Source organism: Pteronotus mesoamericanus, unplaced genomic scaffold (genome assembly GCF_021234165.1).
Source record: "Pteronotus mesoamericanus isolate MK-2021 breed Mesoamerican mustached bat unplaced genomic scaffold, CSHL_Meso_final scaffold_174, whole genome shotgun sequence".
Classification (NCBI taxonomy): Eukaryota; Metazoa; Chordata; class Mammalia; order Chiroptera; family Mormoopidae; genus Pteronotus; species Pteronotus mesoamericanus.
In genome coordinates, this window is record NW_026555309.1 from 21574990 (window position 1) to 21597634 (window position 22645).

General features: G+C 46.6%; 1 protein-coding gene across 1 annotated transcript in view; it reads left to right on the forward strand.

Annotated features, from left to right (window-relative positions):
• Nucleotides 1-4995: 4995 nt before the first annotated feature.
• Nucleotides 4996-22645, forward strand: part of BAALC (BAALC binder of MAP3K1 and KLF4) — a 74105-nt gene continuing 56455 nt past the window's right edge. The window contains exon 1 of the mRNA XM_054590067.1: nucleotides 4996-5184. Within this exon, the coding sequence (XP_054446042.1) occupies nucleotides 5025-5184 (160 nt within the window). The 5' untranslated portion in view covers nucleotides 4996-5024. The remainder of the gene's footprint in view (nucleotides 5185-22645) is intronic.

Genomic DNA, 22645 nt, shown 5'->3' on the forward strand with positions numbered 1-22645 from the left:
TGATAGAAGACATACAATGGCTCTAAAGGTCCTTAAGAATATGTAATGTTATGTGGATGTTTTATCAAAATTCCTCTGGGTTTTCAGAATTTTCTTTGGAATTAGTCCTGTGGGAATATGGCTTTCTATTCTCATCTCTAATTCAGTCCCCTTTTCTTCTATCACTATCCACGACCTGAAGTTGTTTTGTCATTTAAAAAAATTACCCACCCACCTCATCACCACCAGACTTTTCTCTCAAGGCCCTTTCCAGTAGAATGTGGCTCATATTCCCTTGTGCGAGAACAAATCAGTTATTCATTACATCTTATCAATGAAAGGAGGTATAATGAAGTCAGGAACTGGGAAACAGCAGCAGCTGCTTTGTCTTGGCTTCTCGTTTGGGGGTATAACAAAGTGCCACAGGACATTATTTCAGGCACTGAGACAAATTCTGAGGACCTTCTGATGCTGAATCTCTTTAGGATTAATCCAAAGGAGCCAACCTTTCTTCTCATGAGAATTATTTGGTTTAAAGATTAGTGGAGAGGCAATTTATAGTGTTTAGTTTCACATTTAAATTTCATATCCTATATAAATATTTTGTGGTAATATATCCAATTACTTTCTTATTTTTATTATAAATTTTCTTTCACCTTTTCTACCTTCTTAAACCAGGTCAAAAACTCATTCATCCTCTTGCCATTTTAATATTTCGGTTTCCCTTGTTTACCCCGTCTGCCTGGAATGCCTGAATTTCAGGTGTACTGTGCATTTCCCCCTGGGTATGGAGTCTTTCTTCAAAGGCCAGAGAAGCATGAATTGGCCTGTGTCAAATGATTCTTGCTGGCTTTCTTACCTAGGCGTGGGGAACGGAATCACATTTTGTGCTTGGGGATGCTAACTTTGAGCTCTTATCTTTTACCACAAAATTACAATTTGTAGATCAATGAGCATGTGTCAGCTAGCCAGGACTGGGGACTGAGGCGGCGGCGGGGCGGGGCGCTCAGTGGAAACTGGAGGAAGCATCGCTGGTCCGTGCAGAGGTGTGGCCTGCAGGACTAGGGACACTTCCCTGGGGTCTGCACCTGTTGGCCAGAATTACTGCTGCTACTGCTCCTCAGTTGTGTTATTTTTCACTTGGAACAATATAGTGAATCTATATTTACTCTTTTTCAGATGACTGATCCTGACAGCAGGTTTAGGGGCCTGTGGGGCTTCTGTTTTGTCCTGGACCCCCACTGCCTCACTGAAGGTCTCCTTTCTTCGCTTACCATAGTTGGGCAGAGCCACAGAAATAAGACCTGGAGGTGGAATGGCTTCTGGGCCCTAGCCCACTGCTTCGGTTTCCATAGCAATGAGCCAGGGGTGCTACTTACCACAAAGGGTCTTAAAGCCGCAGATACATTATTTTGAGAATCCTATCAGGTGACAAATACCACTCAACAATAGCTTTTAAAGACATAATCTACTGTATTGCTCTGGGTGGCTTTGGTTAAGGCTTTTCAATCCCCTGTTACAACCTTCCCCCCTTTAGAATAACTTTTTTTTTTTGGTTGCTTTAAAAATTGATGGAAAAAGATGATCAGTTGATGCCAGTCGAGATATAGAATCTGAAGAGATGGTTTAAAATAACTTATTACATTTATCCCTGAAGTTTTGGAAGAAAATTCAACACTGACTAAAGGGTTGTAACCAATAGAATGCCGAGCCATCAGCCAGAGGCTCTGTGACTTTGGGTGATTCCAGAAACCTCTCTGAGCTGTGATTTCCTACCTGGTAAAATCAAAGGACTGGATCAACTGACCTCTAAGTTTTGGGGGGTTTAAAATTTCTCTGAATTTATAGTGTTGTGTGATAGCAAGAAGAGGTTCCACGAAAAAAACTGAAACAGATGGTTGTTCCATCAGTGATAATCATGGCGCAACGGTGGTAAGAAATTTTGTTTGCAGAAAGGCTGTCAGTAGTAATGTCATAAAGGAGGGAAAAAGGAAGAAGGGAAAAAGTAAAAGACTACCATTTACCAGATGCCTACTGTGTGCTAAGCAAATTCCCAGACATGTGAAAACACTAATTTCAGATATTTCTTCCTTAGTAGAGACAGAAGCCACGGTTGCTCCTAGCTCCAAAGGTGCAACAACAGCTAACACTGATCAAGGCTTTCTATCTGCCAGGCCCTCTTCCAAGCACTTTACACAGCCTCACGCAATTAATTATCCCCATTTACAGATGAGAAAACTGAGGGATGGGGGCCTGGAGGATCTTTCAATGCTGAGTGTGGACAATATCTTCACTTATCAAGTCTTTGATATATCTGAAGAAAGTGTTAAGCAGTGACTGGAATATCAAACTTGGAATCAAGTGCTGGGACAGAGAACAGTTGCCTTTCCTAAGAAACACAGCCAGCCTGAGGACAGAAGAGATTGAGCTGGAAGTGCGGCACCAGGAATAGGGAAGATTGAGCACCAGGAAACCAAAATGGGAAAGATAAAGGTATTTGGGGAAATAGATATTTCTTCACATATCTTTCATATGCTGATGCCTCCTAAATTTATTTTCCTAGCCAAGACCTCTCTCTTGAGTTCTGGATTTGGAGCCATGTGATCATGCAAGTTAGCATTTATAAAGCTACTTTTGCTATATTCTGGCAATGAAGTTGATTGTTTTACATATGCAAACTCAGACTTCACAGGCATCTCAGATTCAATCCGAACGGTCTTCCTCGCGGACCTGCCATTTCCAGACCCCCGCACCGCACCGTGCTGCAGTACCGGTTTGCCTCCAGCAGTCCTCATTGCAGCGGCTGGCAATCCCACTCACCCAGCCCCTCAGATCCTCCACCGTCACTGCCTTCCTCTCCCGGAACCCACTCTGGCCTCTCTGCCCACCCGTTCTGCACCTGTCCCCAGTGGGATGGTTTGCTAAAGCAGCTCTGATGCTGGCAATGCATGGCTTAAAGCCCTCCCCTGTTTCCCAGTGCTCTTAGGATAAAGCCAAAGTCCATTTTTATCGTCGTTTCCATGCACTGGCTGGCCCAGCCTCCTCCTCCACCTCCTCTCACGCTCACCTCATTTCCCTTGCTCACCATGTTCCAGCTTCAGGGGCCTTCTTTCATTTTCTAGAGCTGCCTGGCACCTCCTGACTCAGGCTCTCTTTCTGTTTGGACTACTCTGCAGGTAGTCCACAAAGTAGCTGGTTATGAAAGGAGCACTTTACCCTAAAACCAAGGGAAGCAGAGGCTCCTCTGGAGATTTTAAGAATGCTCTGTCCCAGAGAGCTGGTTCTTCTTAAACCAAAATATTCAGGCGGAAAGAAAAAAGGGCACAGGGTACCTGAATTCCAAGGGGCGGGGGCAACTACAACACCTGGATCCCGGATGCCTGCACCACCACCAGCTCACACAGCCGAAGGTGCTGGGCCCTCTTAAAAGAAGCAGCGAAGCCTGCAGAGGAAAGACCAGCCTGGGCTGTGGGGTGGGAGCAGGCTCCGCCTTTGGAGCAGGGTCAGCGAGTCTTGACTCACTTCTATCTTACAGATTCTGGTCAGTGCCTGCCCGAGGGGCATCTAACAGCTCTGCCCTAAACTGGATCTTCTTTAGCTTAAATTGTAATAATTGAAGTGAACTGAGTTACTGCAAAAGATTGTTTATTCAGTGGACATTTTTTGAGGGCCTACTGTGTGCCAGACAATGCCCTAGACTTGGCCTATCTACTGGATGCTACATACTGAATGTTATAGACAATGTGTTTTAGTCTGCATTCTATAATTATAGAGGATATAATGAATACTATAGTTATACTCTGTATATTTTATAGGGTGTATTAAATACTACACAGTACAGTCTCTTGACAATGGGTAATATACACAACATATTATATGGGTATTATATCTATTAGCAGTGTTTTCCCATAATAGGTATTTAGCAAGTGTTGAATGAGTGAAAACATTCAACACCATGTATTCTGGCAGTGCCTGGTCATCGATAATTTATTCTTCTAATCCTCCTTTCTTAGCCCTCTCTTCTAGTACATTTGTTTGCCCATCGAGCCTGAGCTGAGTGTGCACCAAGGAACAAAAGGCTGAGAGCTGGGCAGTGTACCCTGGAATGAGGACAAGGCCATCAGGTGGTTTGGATGGAAGCCAGCGGTGCCTCCCGGCCCGTCCACAGAGGGTGTCCATATGTCCCACAGTTCTGGTCTTCTGCTTTCTTGAGAACAAAGCTCAGACCAGGAAGTGGCAGCACTGGAGAGGGTGTTAGCGACAGAGCCTAGTCCAACTCTTTCAGAAGTCCTAAGTCCCACTCTCTACTCCCCAAACCAGCTAAGACATAAGGGGAGGGCGGGGCACCTGAAGTCTTCGTGGCCATAATTTTCCCCAGTTGTCCAGGGTTGAAACCAGCTCCAGGGGCCTCCTTTCGTTTTCTAGAACTGCCCGGCAGGTCCCCAGCGCGGGTACTCTTTCTTTTTGAACTAGGGAATGGTGAGCAATAATAGCCACAGTTACTGAAACAAGTGGCAGAAAACTTGGGGTCCCTGCCGAAGTACTCCAGCTCTCCCCAAGATGGATGAATGGACCCAAGGAGGAAGGGAGGGAGGGAGGAGGGACGGTGGATGGTTGGAAGGACGGATGGATAAATGGGTGAATGTGCAAGAGCCTGAGAGCCCTAACTCCCTGCACGGACCAAACCCCTGGTGGGACCCCTCTCCACACCGCCCACCCCCCATTCTTCCGCGCCTCCCCCCTCCCCCTCGCCCGCCGCCGGCTCTGGCGCACCCGGAGAGGGTGCGGGGAAAGGGGACTGGGGTGGGGTGGAGTGGGGTAGGGTGGGGGGAGCGGCAAGGGCGAGGGGAGGTGGGGAAGGGGAGGGCCTTGGCGGTGGAGAGGAGGGGCGCGGGGAGAGGGCGCGGCGGGCGCCTCGCTGCGGTGCGGGAAGGCTCGGGACCGATGTCGCCGCCGTCTCCCCGGCCGGGGCTGTGCCGCGGGGGCTGAACCGCCGCCCCAGCCGCCAGCCGAGCGGCCGCCCGGCGAGCCCGCCTTGCGGGAGGATGGGCTGCGGCGGGAGCAGGGCCGATGCCATCGAGCCCCGCTACTACGAGAGCTGGACACGGGAGACCGAGTCCACCTGGCTCACCTACACCGACTCGGACACGCCGCCCAGCAACGCCGCCCCCGACAGCGGTCCCGAGGCGGGAGGCCTGCACGCTGGTGAGTGAGCCCGGCTCCCGCAGACCCCCAGGCGCGGGGAGGCCGGGTCAACGGTGGGGAGCGGGAGGTAGGCAGGGGTCAAGGAGAGGAGGGAGACAGGCAGACAGACCCACAAGACAGTAAGTGCGGGCACAGACTGACAGACCCAGGCTCACGGAGCAGGGTCAAAGAGGGACCGTTACAGAGGCTGAGCCCAGCCCTCGCGCCTCGGGAAAACCCAGGACTTCTTTGCTTCTGCCAGGGCAGGCTCGCCGCTGGGGCGGGTGGGGTGTGAGGACAGCCCGCCTGGCACGCCCACCTACCCCTCATTCCACCCGGGTTCGCCTCCGCCCCCCCTTTAGTCCATGCCCGCTCTGGCCTCCTGTGTACCCAGCCGGCTCACTGCTCTGTATATTGGCCACCTGGCCCCTCTCTCCTTGGACTTAGAGACGCTGCACCTAACCCAGATTGTCTGGGTGGAGTCCTCCTCGTCGCCTCCCCTTTTCTCCCTCGACAGCTTCCAAAACCAGAATCCTAGTTCAGGGCAGAATAAACACCCTCTGGCTCCGTCAGTTCTGCACTGAAGCTTACTTTTCAGGCAGTTGTTTCATAGTGAAGACTCCCCTCCCTAGCCTCAGTGCCTCAGTGCTTATGTGAGGCACCGCAGAAAAGTGGATTAGGACCATAAATTCAATACTCTTACTAGGTCATTCCCACCCCCCACCCCCCACCAGCAGAATTCTGATGGAAGGCTATGCAAAGAACTTTCTGGTCTAGTCACAAAATCAGAATTTTTATTATTGTTATTATTATTTACCAGACACTGATACTTGCAGGATAGAGATGAAAACAGACTAACTGTTGCCACAGGCAGGCCTTTGGTGATGTGAAAAGGCAAAATTTCACTCCTTATTACATGGATGTTGTCAAAAACCAGGTCACTATTTGGATTAAAATGTTTTTAACCATTTCCTGACTTCTTAATGTTATTGGCACTTTTGAATAATGAAATCTAAAATAGAAAACAAGATTAATTTGAAGTATTATATATATATATATATTATAAGGAGGAGGAAAGAAATGTGAACTACTCTTAAAAGATCAATAAACTTAAATCCATGTGTCCTAAATAAAAGCTGTCACTTTAATCTTGAGAATCGGTCTCTCCATCTTTTAGGACCAAAGCTGGCTCCCTTTTCACATGAACTTTGTGATTCCCTTTTTCAAAAAAGCGAAAACTGTCAGTGAGAACTGTGCAAGGCCTAACACTATATTTGTCTCTAATTTTTCTGACTCACAGTAGCAATCAGAATGGTTATTCTGTGTTGCTGATGCTTTCAGCAACTTTCCAAATGATGTGTTGGCTGAATTCAGTGTCAGAATCAGGATAAGACACAAGCCTTTAAAACGGACCTGGTAAATGTTATATGTAACAGCCTTTCCTCCTCAGAGTCAAAGGCCAGAGCTGCACTCCAAGGAAATAAGGTTAAAAAGATCTAGTGTGAAAAATAACAAAGTACGGCATCAGAGAATGGTTGCCTAGGTGACTGGGAGTATATGGTGTGCGTGTGTATGTTGCCTGTGCTCATATTTATGGGTATGAGAGAGTTATGTGCTGGCTAAATATGTACATATTTATTCATTTCCAAAGCTTATTCATTTATTCCTCTGCCATCCTGAGTCATAGCCCATCAGTCACCATGAGAGCTGGTCCCTGCAACAGGTGGGGCCTGGGACAAGCACGCATATTTGGGGTACCCTGCCAACCGTGGACAGCCCTGCCCGGCAGGTGCTCCTGAAGACCTGCATCCTTCATGGGAAGAGCTCAGCTCCAGTCCCAGGACAGCAAGCAGCTTAAAATTGGCAGGACTCTTGGGTGGGCAGGATCATTTCAACTCCCTAGAAACTTCCATCGGCCTCAGGGTAGAGGAAGATTTCTGAAGATCAAGGCTTCCCTGGAGGTGCTCTGGCAGTCCCCAGGGTCTTTAGAAAAGTGGCCTGATTCCTGTGGACTTTTCAGACTGGGAACTGGACATCTTTAGTTACAGTGGTCACCTGAGAAAAGGACAAATATCCGGGATTTCAGCCACCCTGGGAGATTAGCCAGGGTTCTTTATTCTTTTCTTCTTCCCTGTCCGCCCCCCACCAGTGCTCCACCCATGAACTCAGTCCCAGGCTGCTGGGGGCCCCTGACCTGCAGGGAACGTGTTGAGATAGGACGCCGGAAGGCCATTTTCCTCCCTGTTTCCATCAACACTTTTCCCACGTGAGACAAAAGGAAAGTCTGGATTCAGGAGAGTCCAGATTGTAAAATCACTAAAATGGCTTCATTACGAGAATTTTAAAGCTAGAGAGGGCTTCTGGAGGTCACCTACTCAAAGCAGATGGGACTCAGGTAAATTACCCTGGTCTACACATTCCACATTTTCAGAGTTCTTACTTACCCCACAGTTCCCTCCGTCTTCAAAAGTCCTTTCTTTCTGAGCCCCTGGCCATTCCTTTAGTGTCAAATTGAACTTACTTCCTGCTGGCCACCCCAATGTCATGGGCTATGAGGACAGGGAGTGGACCCATCACCTCTCTGTCTTCTGTGCTAGCACCATGGGCAGTGTGTCTTCAATGGAACGCATGCCACCTGACAGGCGTTCAGTGGTGGTGCGGGGGGACATGTTTTTCTGTCAGTCCCATGAATGAAAGAGCTTCTTGCCTCCTCCTTACTCAAAAAGTGATTCTGAACCTCTGCTTCCCATTTCTGGAGATCATTTCCACTAGCCAGCAGAATTCAATTAAGTTTTTAGATTCAGCTATTATGTAGGCTGGAATTAAAGACTTAGCTGAAGCCACAGTTATCTGATATCCAATGCTTCTTCGTGTCACTGCAGCCTGTTTCTCTGTCACAGAAGGAAATTAAATTGGTCTGGCACGACTTAGTCCTCATAAAAATCAGTGTGCTGGATTGATTTTTACTTCCGTCGTCTGATGGGGGTCTCCCAAGGAGGACGGGAGATAGATTGTCATGCCACAGCCTAGCTCAGCCATTCCATATGTTAATAGCTTCCCAGCTTCCCTTTGATTTAATCACAAGTCCCTTTCATTAAACCCTTAAACATCTTCTTTTGTACTGCCATTTTTCTAATTTCTCTGGAGAATAAAACATTTCAAATTTCTCTTAAGTGCTTCTACTTTATAGTTTTACACTGCTATAATAATTGATTTAGTAAATGTGACATGAGAGATTGCAGAATTAGACTTACAGCAAAATGATATTCCTAAATAAATGGAAATGTCAAATAAAATGAAAGCACTTAATATCACTGTTAGCTAACACGTACTGATGACTTGCCAAGGGCCAGGCACTGTATCAGCGGTGCTTACGCACATCGCCGGAGTTCATCCTCGCAGCTGGGGTAGGTGGGAGCTATTACTGCCCCCCTTTTACACTCTAGAGAATGAGATTTAGCCTGTGCAGTGATTTGTCCCAGTCCAGGACCAGAATCCAAAGCCTCTATTCCTAAATGCTGCCTTCCTGCTTAATGGGGGATTAACTAAGAATTCTTGACTTTACAGTTGATGGGACTCGGACACTAGTCTGACCTCTTGATAGTCTAGTCTGGTCCCAAACAGCACAGTTTTTTTCCTGCAGCATCCCCGAGGATGGGATACCTCTCCCGAGGGAACAAGGCTGCCCCACTCCTTCATGGAGCAGTTACCTGTGTGAGAAACTCTTCCTGCTGCCTTGTAATCTCTATCTGGTGAACTCTGGGCCTGTGGGGTCATGGGTGCACAGACAACTCTCTCAATATTTGAAAACTGCTGTTGCACCTCCTCTCGCCACGGGTCCTCCAGTCAGTTCTCAGGCCTCCATGGGCTTCACCATATTCCTCCAAACACGGTTTGGTTTATCAACACCCTTCTCGATACAAGGGGACCTAGGGCTAGTTCCAAGCTACATACTGATGACTCACATGTGATTAGTTAAAACCCTTAGATCTTTCTTTCTGGTCGAATTTAAGTTCTGTGACATCAGGGACATCGTGTTTTCACTGCCATATTCCCAGCTCCTGGCACAGTGACTGGGTGACCCCAGAACCTGGCACAGTGACTGAAATATAGGCATTCAGTAAGTGTTTGTTGAATGAATTGCCCCCCCCCAACAATCCTGCAATTATACTATTGATTTCAGTAACCCAAATTTGGAGGTTTTGTATTTATTCTTGTTAAAATTATTTCAGTTTAACGTTTAAACTTGTTGACCTCGATTCATTTTGATAGTGCCATGAAAAAAAGAAAATCCCAGGTCTTTGTTTCCCTGTGCTGACAGACTAAAGATAAAAGACCTTTGTTTGCTTTTGTCCATTCAATATACATTTGGTGCAAAGATGAGTAAGTTAATAACACAGGGGAGAGAGACGTAACGGCGCAGCAGGAGGGAAGGATGCGGGAGGAGTGCGGGGGACCGAGTGGTGTGTGTCTGTGTAGTGTGTGTAGAGACCCCTGAAGACACCAGTGGTGGTGGGGGGATGCAGTACTGTGCCTGCAGGTCCCCCAAAGAGGCGAAAGAAGGCCACCTGGGTTCCTTCCCCGAGATGAGGGTGCCCATGTAGAGGGTACCTGGGGCTTCCTGACGGCGAAGCCTCCCCCTTCTCCTCAGTTCTCTGTACACACCTCTCACACTTGTGGTCATAGTTTCAAATAATGATTGGCTAATGTCTGCCCCCTTGGGAAGGACATGGCCCATTAGGTAAGGGGTCTTTTCGCTCACCATTGTACTCCTGTCCTAATGCTGTGCCAGTTATCGCAGGACATCGAGTGCTGTCTCTTGAGTGAATAAATCTCCTAAAACTTCTGTGTGTCCGTTATTTTCTTCCTGTAGTCCCCAGAGATGACGTTTTCTTTCCTCAAAAGTCCCATTTGTTTCTTCTTTTTAGGTTCTTGTCTACCTGATGGGTTGCAGAAAACATCCCCGCCTCTCTATGGCCCAATTTCTCAAAAGCAAGCCTCTTGGTTATAGGGTTTTTTGCAAAAATCACCACAAAAACAGGTGGTAACAAACCTAGGCTGTTTGTAAAAGTTCAGGAAGTCTCTTGTTCGCATGACCCTTGTCTCCTGGACAGACAAGGACCACGTCCTGCCACAGGCTCAGCACTGGTCACATTGCATTGCTGGGGCTTGTTCATGCCTCTTGCTTTCCAGTCAGTGTGTGAGCCCTGCCACACTGGGCACCACGTGCTTGACATGTGCATGCCTGCCATCTACCACACATTCCTTCAGTGACTGTAAAATGAAGAAGTGGATGAATGACCCAGCTACACAAATGCAGTTTTGTATGGCTGTCTTGCACCCTCTTTCCTAAGTCGTATCTTTGATGATTTTGTCTTAGACATCAGTCCACTGAACTACTATTTGTTGGACACTAGATAAAGTTATTCTGACTCTACCCAGAGAGGAATTTAGGGTCCCAGGCTTGGGCCTTGGTGGGAGGAAGATGGTCCCCTCCCAGTCAGTGAGAAGTGTGTTTTCCTGGCTTGTCCTGCACTCAGCGATCCCTCCGGCTTGGACCCTTGGAGGCCCACCTTCACCCTTGATCTGTGCACCTGTGATCCACAGCACCCTCCTGCTGGGGAGGCTGTCCTGTCCTTAGGGAAGCTGGATGTCTGGACCTGTTGTTCCAGGCCAGTCAATGGTGCCTGGGCTTTTCCATGGCCTCTAGCCACTCTTAAAAGACCATTTGGCTTCTGTTGAAAATCGTATTCCAGCCGGGATTCCCACAGAGGTCCTCTGCGCAGTCTGAATGCCATGTTTGCTTCTATCTGCAGAGGAGACTGGAGGGGTGTGCCCTGAGCCACGCTGTGATCTTGCTCCTTCCAGCGTAGCTACGAACAGCATTCACTTCCTCACAGGCTCTCCTCCCACTCTGCCCCGCCCAACCCCTCCATCTCTCTGGAGATAAAACTGTTTTAGAATATTGCTATGGGATGAGCTATGTCCCCTCCAGATTTATATGCTGAGGTCCTAACCCCCACTACATCAGAATGGGACCTTATTTGGAGATAGGGTCTTTTTAGAGATAATCAATTCAGCATGGTCATTAGAGTGGGCTCTAATCCGGCATGGCTGGTGTCCTTATAACAAGGGAAGTTCGGACACAGACTCACAGGGAGAACGCCGTGTGAAGATGAAAGCGGAGATCGGGACATCGGCATGATGCCTCCACAGGCCGCGGGGGCCAAAGATTGCCGCTAGGAGCTAGGAGAGAGGCATGGAACAGGCACCCCCTCTCAGCTCGCAGAGCCCACCCTGCTGACCCCCACCCTCTGGCTTCTGCCTCCATAACTGCAAGACAGTAAATTTCTGTTGTTTAAGCTTCCTGGTGTCTGGTAGTTTTTTATAGCAGCCTAAAAACGAATATAAACATGTTTATGAGCACCCACACTGTGAACATTTGGAAATAATGAGAGGATTTCTGTCGTCACCGCCTCACCCTTTTTTCTGGGACCACGTCTATTTCTTTATCATTTGAATTCCAATAGCACTTACTGAGCATCTGCTATTGGTAAGGTGTTTCCTTTTGGACATTAGTTTATATAACTAAAATAACCTCAAAAACCGTCATTATCACCTTGTACCAGATAAGGAAACACGCATTCAATGAGGCAAAGAGCCTGAGCAAGGTCACCCAGCCAAGCGGTGGAAAGCCTGGGTCAGAATCCAGGCCTTTCGTTTCTAAACCCAGGGCAGTGCCCCTGTATTGCACTGTAACTGCTGAGCGTGAATGTGGTCCCCTGCTCTGCCCACCCGCCTCAGGCTGTCTTGGAAATATGGACCCCTTGGTCGGGGAGCCTCCTGCGGGGTTTCAGAGGCTGGGGACTCAAGTCCCTGAGGGGGCACCCCTGGGCTGACGCAGCGCCTCCCTGTGCTGAGAGCCGGAGCAGGCCCGCAGGGGTGCTCAGCACGTTGCCCGCATCCCAGTCACCTGATGGGCTCCTGAAAGGTGAACTGTCTTTGAGCAGAATATTTTTTTTCGGGTTTCCAAGTAATGAGTGTTCGTTATAGAAAATTTAGAAAGTATGGAGAGGCACACAGAGGAAAACAACGCCTCTGTCCGCACTTGCGTCCTTCCTTTGGGCCCTGTCTAGGGGACATGTCGCATCTTCTCTGGGGGTCCTGTTTAGATGTGGAGGGGTCTGGGAGAATCCCTTAAGTTGCTTGGAAGTCCAAAGCTAAAGGAAAAAACTTTTTTTTGTTTCTCTTTGTGTTTAGGAAAATAGTTGGAGGCTGTGAAAGCTAAAGTCTAGTTTGAATGGAGGAAGAGCAGGGGGAAAGGCCCTAAGAAAGGGTTTTTCTCCCTTTCCTCTTTCAGTGCTGAACAATTGTTAGTTGAATTCAGGTAAGTTTCATCCCAGGTAAATGCAAGTTGTGACTCCATTGTATGTAATTTCCCCGTGTCTCCCTTACTACCTTCCACGCTCCACAACTGGCTCAGCTGAGTATGCTGTTGATTGTATATTCTGCCCAGCTGTTTTTTTGGAATTTACAGTCGCTTTATGGATATAGAAACATGGCCTGTGGTATGTGTGAGTGTGCGTGAATGTGCGTGGTATGAGTGTGAATGTGATATGTGTGTGCGGTGTGTGTGGTGATATGAACACAGTGTGTGAGTGTGCGTGTGGTGTGTGGGTGTGCGGGGCTGTGTGAGTGTGGCTGGGCGGCGACGTGAGTGTGGCGTCAGTGCGTACGTGAAGTGAGTGTGATGTGTGTGGTTTGTGAGTGTGTGGTGTGTGTGTGTGGGATGTGAATGTGTGTGGCGTCTGTGTGTCCGCGTGTTTAGGGACCAGCTCTCTCTGTCTGAGTCTCAGGTGCCCCCGAGGCCATGCCGGCTGACTGCCCAGTGTTCTGGTTGGCACAGCCCCGTATGCTTCCAGCTCTGGGTCTGTGTCAGACGGGGTAAGTACAGAGTGTCTGCCTACATCTTGCCATGTGGTTTCTGTGTAATGAAGCAAAGCCAGAAACCTGGATAGATTTTTCTTAATCTAGATCCATCTGCTTCACAGGTGGTGCCAGTTTCTCCCAAAATCTGGGACTAGGTTGTCCGTTAGTCTTTGTTTTGGGTGATGTTGTGGGTCTTGGTCTTCTGGCTTCGTGGGCATTTTAATGGGCAGTTGGGCAAGGCCGAGTCAGCAGCTGCTAGCTAGATGCCCTTCTGCCCGGAAGTTCAACCCAGAGCCCCTCGACCTTCTTCTCCAAGCCGCTCAGCCCCCTTTGGTACAGCCACACCCATGGGGCCACCAGGCCAGATCTGGGCTTTCAGTTCACACAACTTCATGCACTCCCTCCAGCGACCCAGCTTTGCCACCATAGAACCAGTTCAAACTGGTCCTATCCTGTTTCTAACAAGATCCAGAACCAAAGTTTATGAGTAATACTTGTGATGACCACTCACGAGTAACACTTGTGAAATCTTAGCTGCTCTGCTCCACAGAACCAAGGGCCTGGGATATGACTGGTACCCCAATGCTGGGACCCTTTTGGAAGCGAAAGGCCCACTGTCCTGGATGATCTGGTGCTGCAATCCCTTAAATCTCAGTTCGAACCCTGGATTGGGGTAGAAGGGTACAGATCTGAGCCTTGACTTCCGTCTTCTTGCTGGCTGACTTCACAGTACAAGCCCCGCGCCCACCCCCGCCCCCGCCAAACGCCAGTGCTGTGGTATTTTGACTTCTATGTGCTTCGGGCAGCGAGACTTTCCTCAGCAACAGCTTTTCACGCGCATCATGACCTCCAGACCCTAGACCTTTTCCTGCTCTTTCCAGCATCATCTTCCTTGCTATTTTGCTTAGAGATAGTATAGTTAAATGGTTAAGAAATTAGACTTTAACAACAGACAAGTACCTGCTGCATGAAAGTGAGCAAGTTTCTTAGCTTTTCTGGGTTTCAGTTTCTACAATGTAGGACGGCAATCATTAAAGAACTGATGCATTCACAAATATGAAGGGTGCAGTGCTTCAGTGCTGCCTGGCCACAAACCCGGCCACGCATCCTTGGCCTTGCACTGCGCTTGTCATTCCAGTCACAAACTGGGGTCACCCTCGCCCTCTGCTCACATCCTGTTTCTCAGCTGCCTGGCATTGCTGGAGAAAGTCATGACGTTGGTGATCTAGGAACTCAGTGTTTTTACCACCTCTTGGAAATTCTATTAAATTCCTTATTAATATGCTGTGAAAGTTCCCATGTAATAGCTCCTGACACCATCCTAATCTTTCCCTCTGAATACTAAAACAATCAGAACATTCGCTGTGAATTCGTCCATCTTTTCTTCCAATTACCTTATAATTGTATTTCCTTCTTGCCATCTCAGCATTTTAAACACACCCTTCTCCATGCTCTCTGCAAATTGGCCTGTTTGGATTCTAAGTGCACCGACGAAGTTGCTCCTTGTCAGCCCAGGCGAGGACATCACAGGCAGTTCCACTGGGGCACAGGCCTGCTCTGTGTCTCCACTGGCCCTCCCTGAGCCCAGGCCACCGTTGTCTTTACCTGGACCCCTTGCAGTAGCCTGACAAGCCTTTCATTCTGCCCCTGTCAAGTCATTCATCATGTCATCGGGAGAACAAGTATTAAAAACATATATGAGGTCCTATCACTTTCTTGTTTAACACTTCTGGTAGCTTTCAATTCTGTTATGCATGTAGAATAAAATTCCAACCTTGACCCAGACCCTCCTTCCCTCCTCTCTCCCTCTCTTTCTTTTTCTGTGTCCCAGCCACACTGGCTTCCCCTCTGTCCTTTGAACACCCCCACCACTGTCCTGTCACCAGGGTTTTGCTTTTGCTGGAATGGTACTCCTTCTTCCCACCCATTACATGGTTGACTCCACCTCACCCTTCAACTGTCAGTTCAGATGTCACCTTCTTAGAGAGACCAGCCTTCCCCGATTACTGCCTGGTTATTTCCTTCTTAATACCACAGCCTGTCATTGTCTTGTTCATTTATTGGTTTTTTCTTTTCTCAGCAGTGTCCAGCACAGAGTAAACACTCAGTGAATAGTTGTTGAATGAAGGGAATCCCCTCATCTTTTGCTTCAGGTAGGAATTGTGTTGGGTGGCATGAGCAAGAACCGGACATGGGTGGCTTAGCAAGTGGAGGGCTTATTTTTGCACTTACAGAGAGTCTGGAGGTAGGCAGCTACACTGCTCAAGGATGCTACCAAGGATCCAGGCTCATTAGTTTATTGCTTTCCATCCTTGGTATGTAGATTTCTTCCTCACAGCTGTAAGATGCTCTAGCATCTTTTTATTTTATTTTATTTAAAATTTATTGATTGATTAGAGAGAGAGAGATGGAGAGAGAGAAACATCGATTTGTTGTTCCACTTATCTGTGCATTCATTGGTTGCTTCCTGTATGTGCCTTGACTGGGGATCAAACCCATGACCTCGGCCTATCAGGATGACACTCTAACCAACTAAGCTATTTCGCTAGGGCTGCAGCATCTTATTTTAGATAGATGACAAGGAAATGAAGAAAAGAACAATCCATCTTTTTTTCTTTTAATCTGTAAAACAATAGCTTTCCCAATCCCAGCAAGCTTTGCTTGAGTCTCCTTGGCCAGGACTGTGTTACGTGGTTATCTGGCTGCAAGAGCGAAGGAAATCACCACTTTAGCTGGACACATAGCACCCTTAAAGTACTGGGTCCTTTTGGCAAGGAAATAAAAGAGGGCAGATACTGGCCAGGCTGCGATGAGAGCTGGTGACTGCACCCTTCACCCCACAGCTAAGTCAGAGAGGAGGGAAGATTAGCAGGAGCAGGGGAGAAGAAGGGAAGGAAGTAGGGGAGTGAGGAGGGAGAGATGAACTGCCAGAAACCACAAGGACATAATGGCTGGTGTTAAGATTCTGCAATATTAATAATAATAACTGTGTTTCTAAAATTTCCATGTGTTAAGTGACTTCAAAAAGGTGACTATTTGCTGGAAAACACATGTGATAGGATTGAAGTAGTGTTAGAAATAATGCAACAGTACTCTAAATTAAATCTTTCAGAGCAGCCTGTTGACATCAGACTCTGACGTGTCTATGAGATACGGGGTATACCTTTGTTTTCTGCTACATTTTCCTGCATAGTGAACGTCAGTGGGAAACTGATGTGACAGCTGATACACGGTGGCACCAATTTCCAACCAGTAGGAACATTTATGGGGTTCGCTGTGCAGGGCCACGCTGATGCTTCGGCTGGGGCTTTTGTTGGAGAAGCAGCAGGTAGCCAATTGGCTAATTTAAAGAGCTGTAAAAAAATAAATAAATAAAGAGTTGACAGTATTTCCTGTGGAAGCTCAAAAATATCACCCTGCTGTTGTCTCAGGGGCTTGTGGACTTTTGGGCATAAGGAAACCTAAACTGTTTGTAGAAGATAGCTGTTTGGGAAACCGGTCGTCATAACAACAGGGCACGCGGCTGTTACAGTGGAAGTGGAGATCGCCCCCGCACCAGAAGAGGGACGATTCAGGTTTAAGCACCTCAATAAACAACAGGCGTGTTTGAAATTGAGGCCTCATTAAATTATTATGTCCAAGAATAATCACTTGTCAAGGACCGTCTTCAGAGCAGCCAGCCTCAGATTTGCTTGCTGGGGTGATGGGCGATGAGTGATGTGTGTGCAGACACCAATGAACACAGCCCCTGCCCCCGAGCGCGGTTCTGTTAATTGCATGCCCAGCATGTGCCAGGCATTACATATTTAGTACCTGATTCGTTATCCCCTTTTTACAGGTGGGGGAAGTCAGAGAGGTGAGGTACTCGCTCAAGTGCATGCAGGTTGTAAGGGGCTGAGGGCGGTTTGGGAGGCGGGTCTGGATTATTCTGAGCCCTCTGGTCTTTATTCTAAGCCAGCCCCTTAGCTGATCACTAGCTCCTGTCCTCGTTGCCTTTCACCCAGTCATTTGCAACAGCTTTCTAACTGCCTCGCCCCCCACCTTGATTGCCACTCCAGTCCCTTTAGACCATTGCCGGTAAAGATTCCTGAAGCACAGCTGGGATCATTACCCCCTTATTCTCCTGCTCCACGCCTTTCATGGTTTCCCTTTGTCCACTGAATGCAGATGTCTTAGTCTGGCATTTAAGGCTTTCTCTCTAGCCTCATCTTCCACTAGTTGCCTGCGAGTCCGCTCCACTCAGCGTGACTCAGGGGCAGCCTTTTGTCTGAAGCGCCTTATCCCACTGCCCGGCAAATGGCCTTGAGAGCCCTACAGGCTCCTGCACATCCATCTCAGTCACCTGTTCCCTCTAGCGCTCACCTTCTAGGGAGCTTATTCTGTTTTGAGTTTTCTTGCTTATGGGCACAACTTATCTCTGCTATAACACTCTGTTCCTTAAAGACAGTGCCAGGAAAGACTCTGAGGCAGGCTTGTATTGGGGGAGCTCTAGGGAACACCGGTGAGGGGTGAGGAAGGCAGGACAGGGCAGAGGGAGAAGTTGAGTTGCTGTTGCCAACGGGTCTCAGCTGATGGCCTGGGGAACTCTGGAGCTAGGATGGCTCTTCAGCTATTTATTGAGAGGCATTTTCCCCAAGTCATCCAGGCCAGAGATGCAGGCTACCTCTAGGAGGGGAAGTGACCTTGGATGGGGCCACTTCTTCTGCAGACGGCAATACCCAGAGTGGTGCTCGCCTCTCCTGGCCGCTGGAGGGAGACCCCGAGGGGCACACAGCGACCGTGGCAGGCTGGGGCCATGTTCCTTATTCATCCCTCGAGGCACTGGGAGAATGTAAAGTAAAGGCCCCTCTCTGGTAGCCTGGGATGGTAGCATGCGGTGAGTCCAGGAAGCCTGCCGGTTTTCCAGGTCCTTGAGGTCAGTGCAGAGTGCAATTCCATAGTTCCAGGACAGGGCCCAGGATTATGCTTTTCTAACAAGCTCCTGAGTGATGCCGATGCTGCTCATCCATCGACCTCCCTAGATCAGAGGTTGCCAGGCCCTTTCTGTGAAGGGCCAGACGGTAAGCATTTGAGGCTCTGCGGACCATGTGCTCCTTGTTGCAGCTTCTCAACATTGCTGTTTTTAACTGCAAAGCAACCATAGGTGATACATCAATGAATGAGTGTGGCTGTGTGCCAATGCTTGCTCCTGTCTGAAGTGATTCTAAAGGACAGGCAGGTTTAAGAGCCATTGTCTTTCACCGGGAAGGAAATGTGGTAGAGAGGAAAGAACAGGACACGCCATTATTAGTCGCAGCTCTCAAACACATGCGTAAGTAGCTCAGCACACAGAGCCCTCAAACAATGTTTGTGGAATGAATGAATACATGGGGTTAAGTGCATTTCTCATTTTGAAGGCAATTTTTAAGGTTATTAAAGCATCGCTGATAACTTTAGTTCATGAAGGCATTAGATATTTTCTTATGCAAACCATGCTCTGGAGTTGAGTGGGATTTAGGAAGGAAACAGTATCGTGGTACCACCCAGAGAAAGGCAGGAGCTTCCTGGTTTCATCGTTTCAGAAGTCTGCATGAATTGACTAATGTTAAGCTATCTGGTGAATCTGCAAGCTCAGGTAAGGATGCTGCTGTGAAATTTGCACTCAGGTTCTAAGAATTTCAGGCACTCTTGGCTTTGCACAGCAGTGCAAGACTGTACTGTGCAAAAAACTTTGCAGGATTTGGGTGGAATGTAAATAGAGTTATAGAAGATGTAGGTGACCATGGAAATGTGGACGCTGCCTCTGTTTAAGAAGTAGTTCTGGATATGCGGCCAGAGGAACTTAGTGAAGGCAAACATGTCAATAGTTGTAAACAGTTGTGTTGTAAAGGAAGAACCCATCTCAGAGGAAGTGATGGAGGTGGCAACACTTCACCTTAAGGGAACATTCAGAGATATTTCACGCCTTTGAAAGCATGGAGGATATATTTCTAAAGCTGATCCAAACTTAGGAGTATGATGATTTGCCAAGGCATAGAAAAGATGCTTACTCCATATGGTAAATTACATTATGAGAAGAAAGCAAGCACTGTTCAAACTACTCTTGATACATTTTTATAAAGAAAGTAGTATAATTTTTAATGTTTAAAAAAAGAGAGTGGGCAAGCAGACAGAGCCCTGCCTCCTCAAACAGCTTTTGTTTTTTGTTTGTTGGTCTTTTTCTGGCTCCATAATACTTCCTTGTTGCCAGGGACCTCCTTAAACCAGGGCTTGAAAGGGAAAAGATAGTGGGTTGGCGGGGCGGGGCGGGGCGGGGTGGGGCGGGGTGGGGTGGGTCCTTTATGGCAGATACCATTTTTTAGAATGGGCAAGGACACTGGTAAAGAGGTTCTTCCATAGAGAGCATGTTGGAGAGAGGAGATAGTGATTTACTATCATCCTGGAAGACCTGATTTTATTTTTAAAAAAACAAAAAATCTCTAGGGTGCTTAAATAAATATGTTTGCGTGTGACTCTGGGTGTTAAATTTGTTCAAGCCCAATGAACACATTAACAATTAATGAGGTGCTTGTTCCTCTTTGAAAGCCTGATAATAATCCTCTTAAAATCTTACCTATTTAATGTCTTTCTTTGTGTATAATGCTAAACACAGCATCTAAAATGCATTATACTCCATCATTCCCAAAGTGACTTAACTTTCCAGAGTCACAGGACATATTAGATGTTTCCAATGTAAATGGACTCAGAAAATACACGTTTTACAGATTATTTCTAACAATTGGTTCATAAGACATTGAGACTCTAATTCTATGAGTGGTAATTGAGGTGAAATGCAATACTTTTGCCTTAATGAGCCACTTAGCTCCACTCTTATACCCCAAATGGTGCCATAAGTATTTATGTATTTTGTTACTTACCTTTTAATTTTCTTTAACGCAGGTTTTACCTTGGGACGACAGAGAAATAGTTGTTATTAAAAGGCTTGAGACTGAGAGAGACCAAATGTTAGTATCCTCTCATTCAGGGAAGTAACTTTATTTTTTACCCTAAATCAGCAATTTTTCAACCTTTTTCATCTCATGGCACACATAAACTAATTACTAAAATTCTGCAGCACACCAAACAATATATTTTTTGCCAATCCAGCAAAAAATATGTATAATTTTGATTCATTCACACCAGATGGCTGTTGTGTTGGCTGTTGTCATTTTTTGAAGGGAGAGGTCAGTGCCCCTGACGAAATAGTCAGGTATTACATGTTTTAAAATTTCTTGGGACATGCAGGTTGTGCCTCTCGGGGCACGCCGGTTGAAAATCCCTGCCCTAAATGAATGAGTGTACTTATTCAGCAGTTATTTAGAGAGCACTTCCAAAGTGCAGGACATAGTCAAAGACAGCCCAGGTGACTGGAGTGTCCAGAAAGAAGGCGTGAGAGGGGGCAGCCTTGGGGAGTCGGGGGGCTGGGTCACATAGGCCCCTGCAGGCGATACTAATGACGTTTTCTTAACAGCAAAGAGAGATGTTGGAAAGTTTTTGAGCAGAAAGTAACTTGATCCAATTACAGTAAAAAAATTTAAGTACTTTTCAGACTTTGGAGTCAAATACAAGTAGTTTCTAAAAGGCTTGCTATGCAAATCAACAGTCCTCTGTTATGTTTCCTAGTTTTTCAGTTCCTTAGAGGTAACTACTTTCAACTCTTGCAGCTGATTCTCTTGGTCTTTACATCCGTGTTTCTAAATAATGTGCAACTATGTCTCTTTTCTTGATATTTCAAGTTTAAGGCCTGGCTTATTGATTACCCACATGGAAGGTGGGGATTTGACTCCCAAATATAGTTGTAACATAATTTGGTGAGATCAGTGTTCATGTTTGTATTATTATGACTTTATAAACACTATCACAGCTATACCATGACAACTTATCTTTTCACACAATATTTTATTGTTACTGCACTAAGAATTTTTTTAAAATTTGAACTCATCACTAATTCACATTAAACTATGCTCTGGTTGTATAAACCGCCTTTCAACATGTTTAAGCACATTAGGAACTACATTCAATTTTTTCTTTTTGAAAAATTGCCCTTGGAACCTTCCGAACTGATACTGTCAGTACTGGGTGCTTTCAGGCTCCCTACTCAGATCTTTGCTTCAATCTCTTCACCATTAACCTGAAGACCCCCTTGGCCTCTCCCTTGTGTTGAATTGATCCCATATTCCTGATTCCTGTGTCCTCCACTTTCATGGTTGTTCCTTTTATTTGGCCAAGAATAGCCTCAAGTAGCTTCCTGTGTGGGAGGTAACACTTTTTTTGAGTCTTTGCCTTTCAAAAGATTTCTTTATGCCTTCTCTATTTAATTGATAGTTTGGCTGGATGTAAAAGTCTAGGATGGATATCACATTCCCTTAGAGTTTTGAAGATATGGCTCCATGTCTTCTAGATTCCAAAGTTGCTGTCTAGAAAATCGATGTCATTGTGATTTATGATCCTTTGTGTGAAATCTGCACGCCTCTCACACCCCAACCCGTGCCTCTCTCCCTGACCTCCTTCCTCCCTCCTATGAGCCTTTTTTCATATGGAACCTAAGAGCCTTCAATGATGGAAACATTTTCTCAAAAACTTGTTTTTCTCTTACACTGGTCCTCTAATTTTTTTGTCTTTTCTCTCCTCCTTTCCACCTCTTCGGTTTTTTGCTCTACTTTTTGGGAAGTTTCCTCAACATTATCTTCCAACCATTCTGTTGAATTTTTTTATTTCTCCTACTTTGTTTTTAACTTCTAAGACCTTCCTTTGTTTCTCAGAATGTTCCTTTTTATAGCATCCTATTCTCATTTTTTAGACGCAGTAGCTCTCTGATGGTGATTTTAATTAGGTTGTTTTCCCTGTACAGTCTTCATTATTTAAAGTTTATTTTTCCCCTGCTTATTTTTCTTCCTGTCTCTCATTTGGAGGCTTCCCTCAAATGTCTGGTAGCCTTGGTTGTTTACTCAGGTACAAGGAGAGGGAACTAAGATGTTTGTTGGAAGCTCTACTTACAAGCTTAGAGGTTAACACTCTTCACTGTACAGTGTCTGGCTGGGTCATTCCTTTGAATAACTCTTAATGTTTGTATTTTTTAGGCCTTTTCTTGGGGGGTGGGGTAACCAGATTCCACTGAACAGATTCTTCCAATTTCCTACCTAGAGGACTTTTGTGTGTCTGAGTGGGGAAAGAAGTCTTGTATCTACATGCTCCCTTTTCAGTATAATATCCCTAACCTCCATTGTTCTTAGTGATCCTTAGTTCAGAAACTTGATCCAGAGAATAAAACTCCACCCTCTTTCAGGGCAGAGAGAAGGCGGTCATTCAAATACAGGGGTGGGCAAATGTAGGTTTACAGTTTGTATGGAAAAAGATAGGCAGGTTATGATGATTACAATAGCTTTATTAACTCAAAAGAATGTCACGGTGGCACAGTGCACTTAGGTACAATCTCTTAAGTACTCAAATTGCCAGTCTTCATTATTGACACATTCTGGTGGGCTATTTGCTATGCTCAAGCACACTTTGGCCCAGAGTTCTTACGTATTTTGTC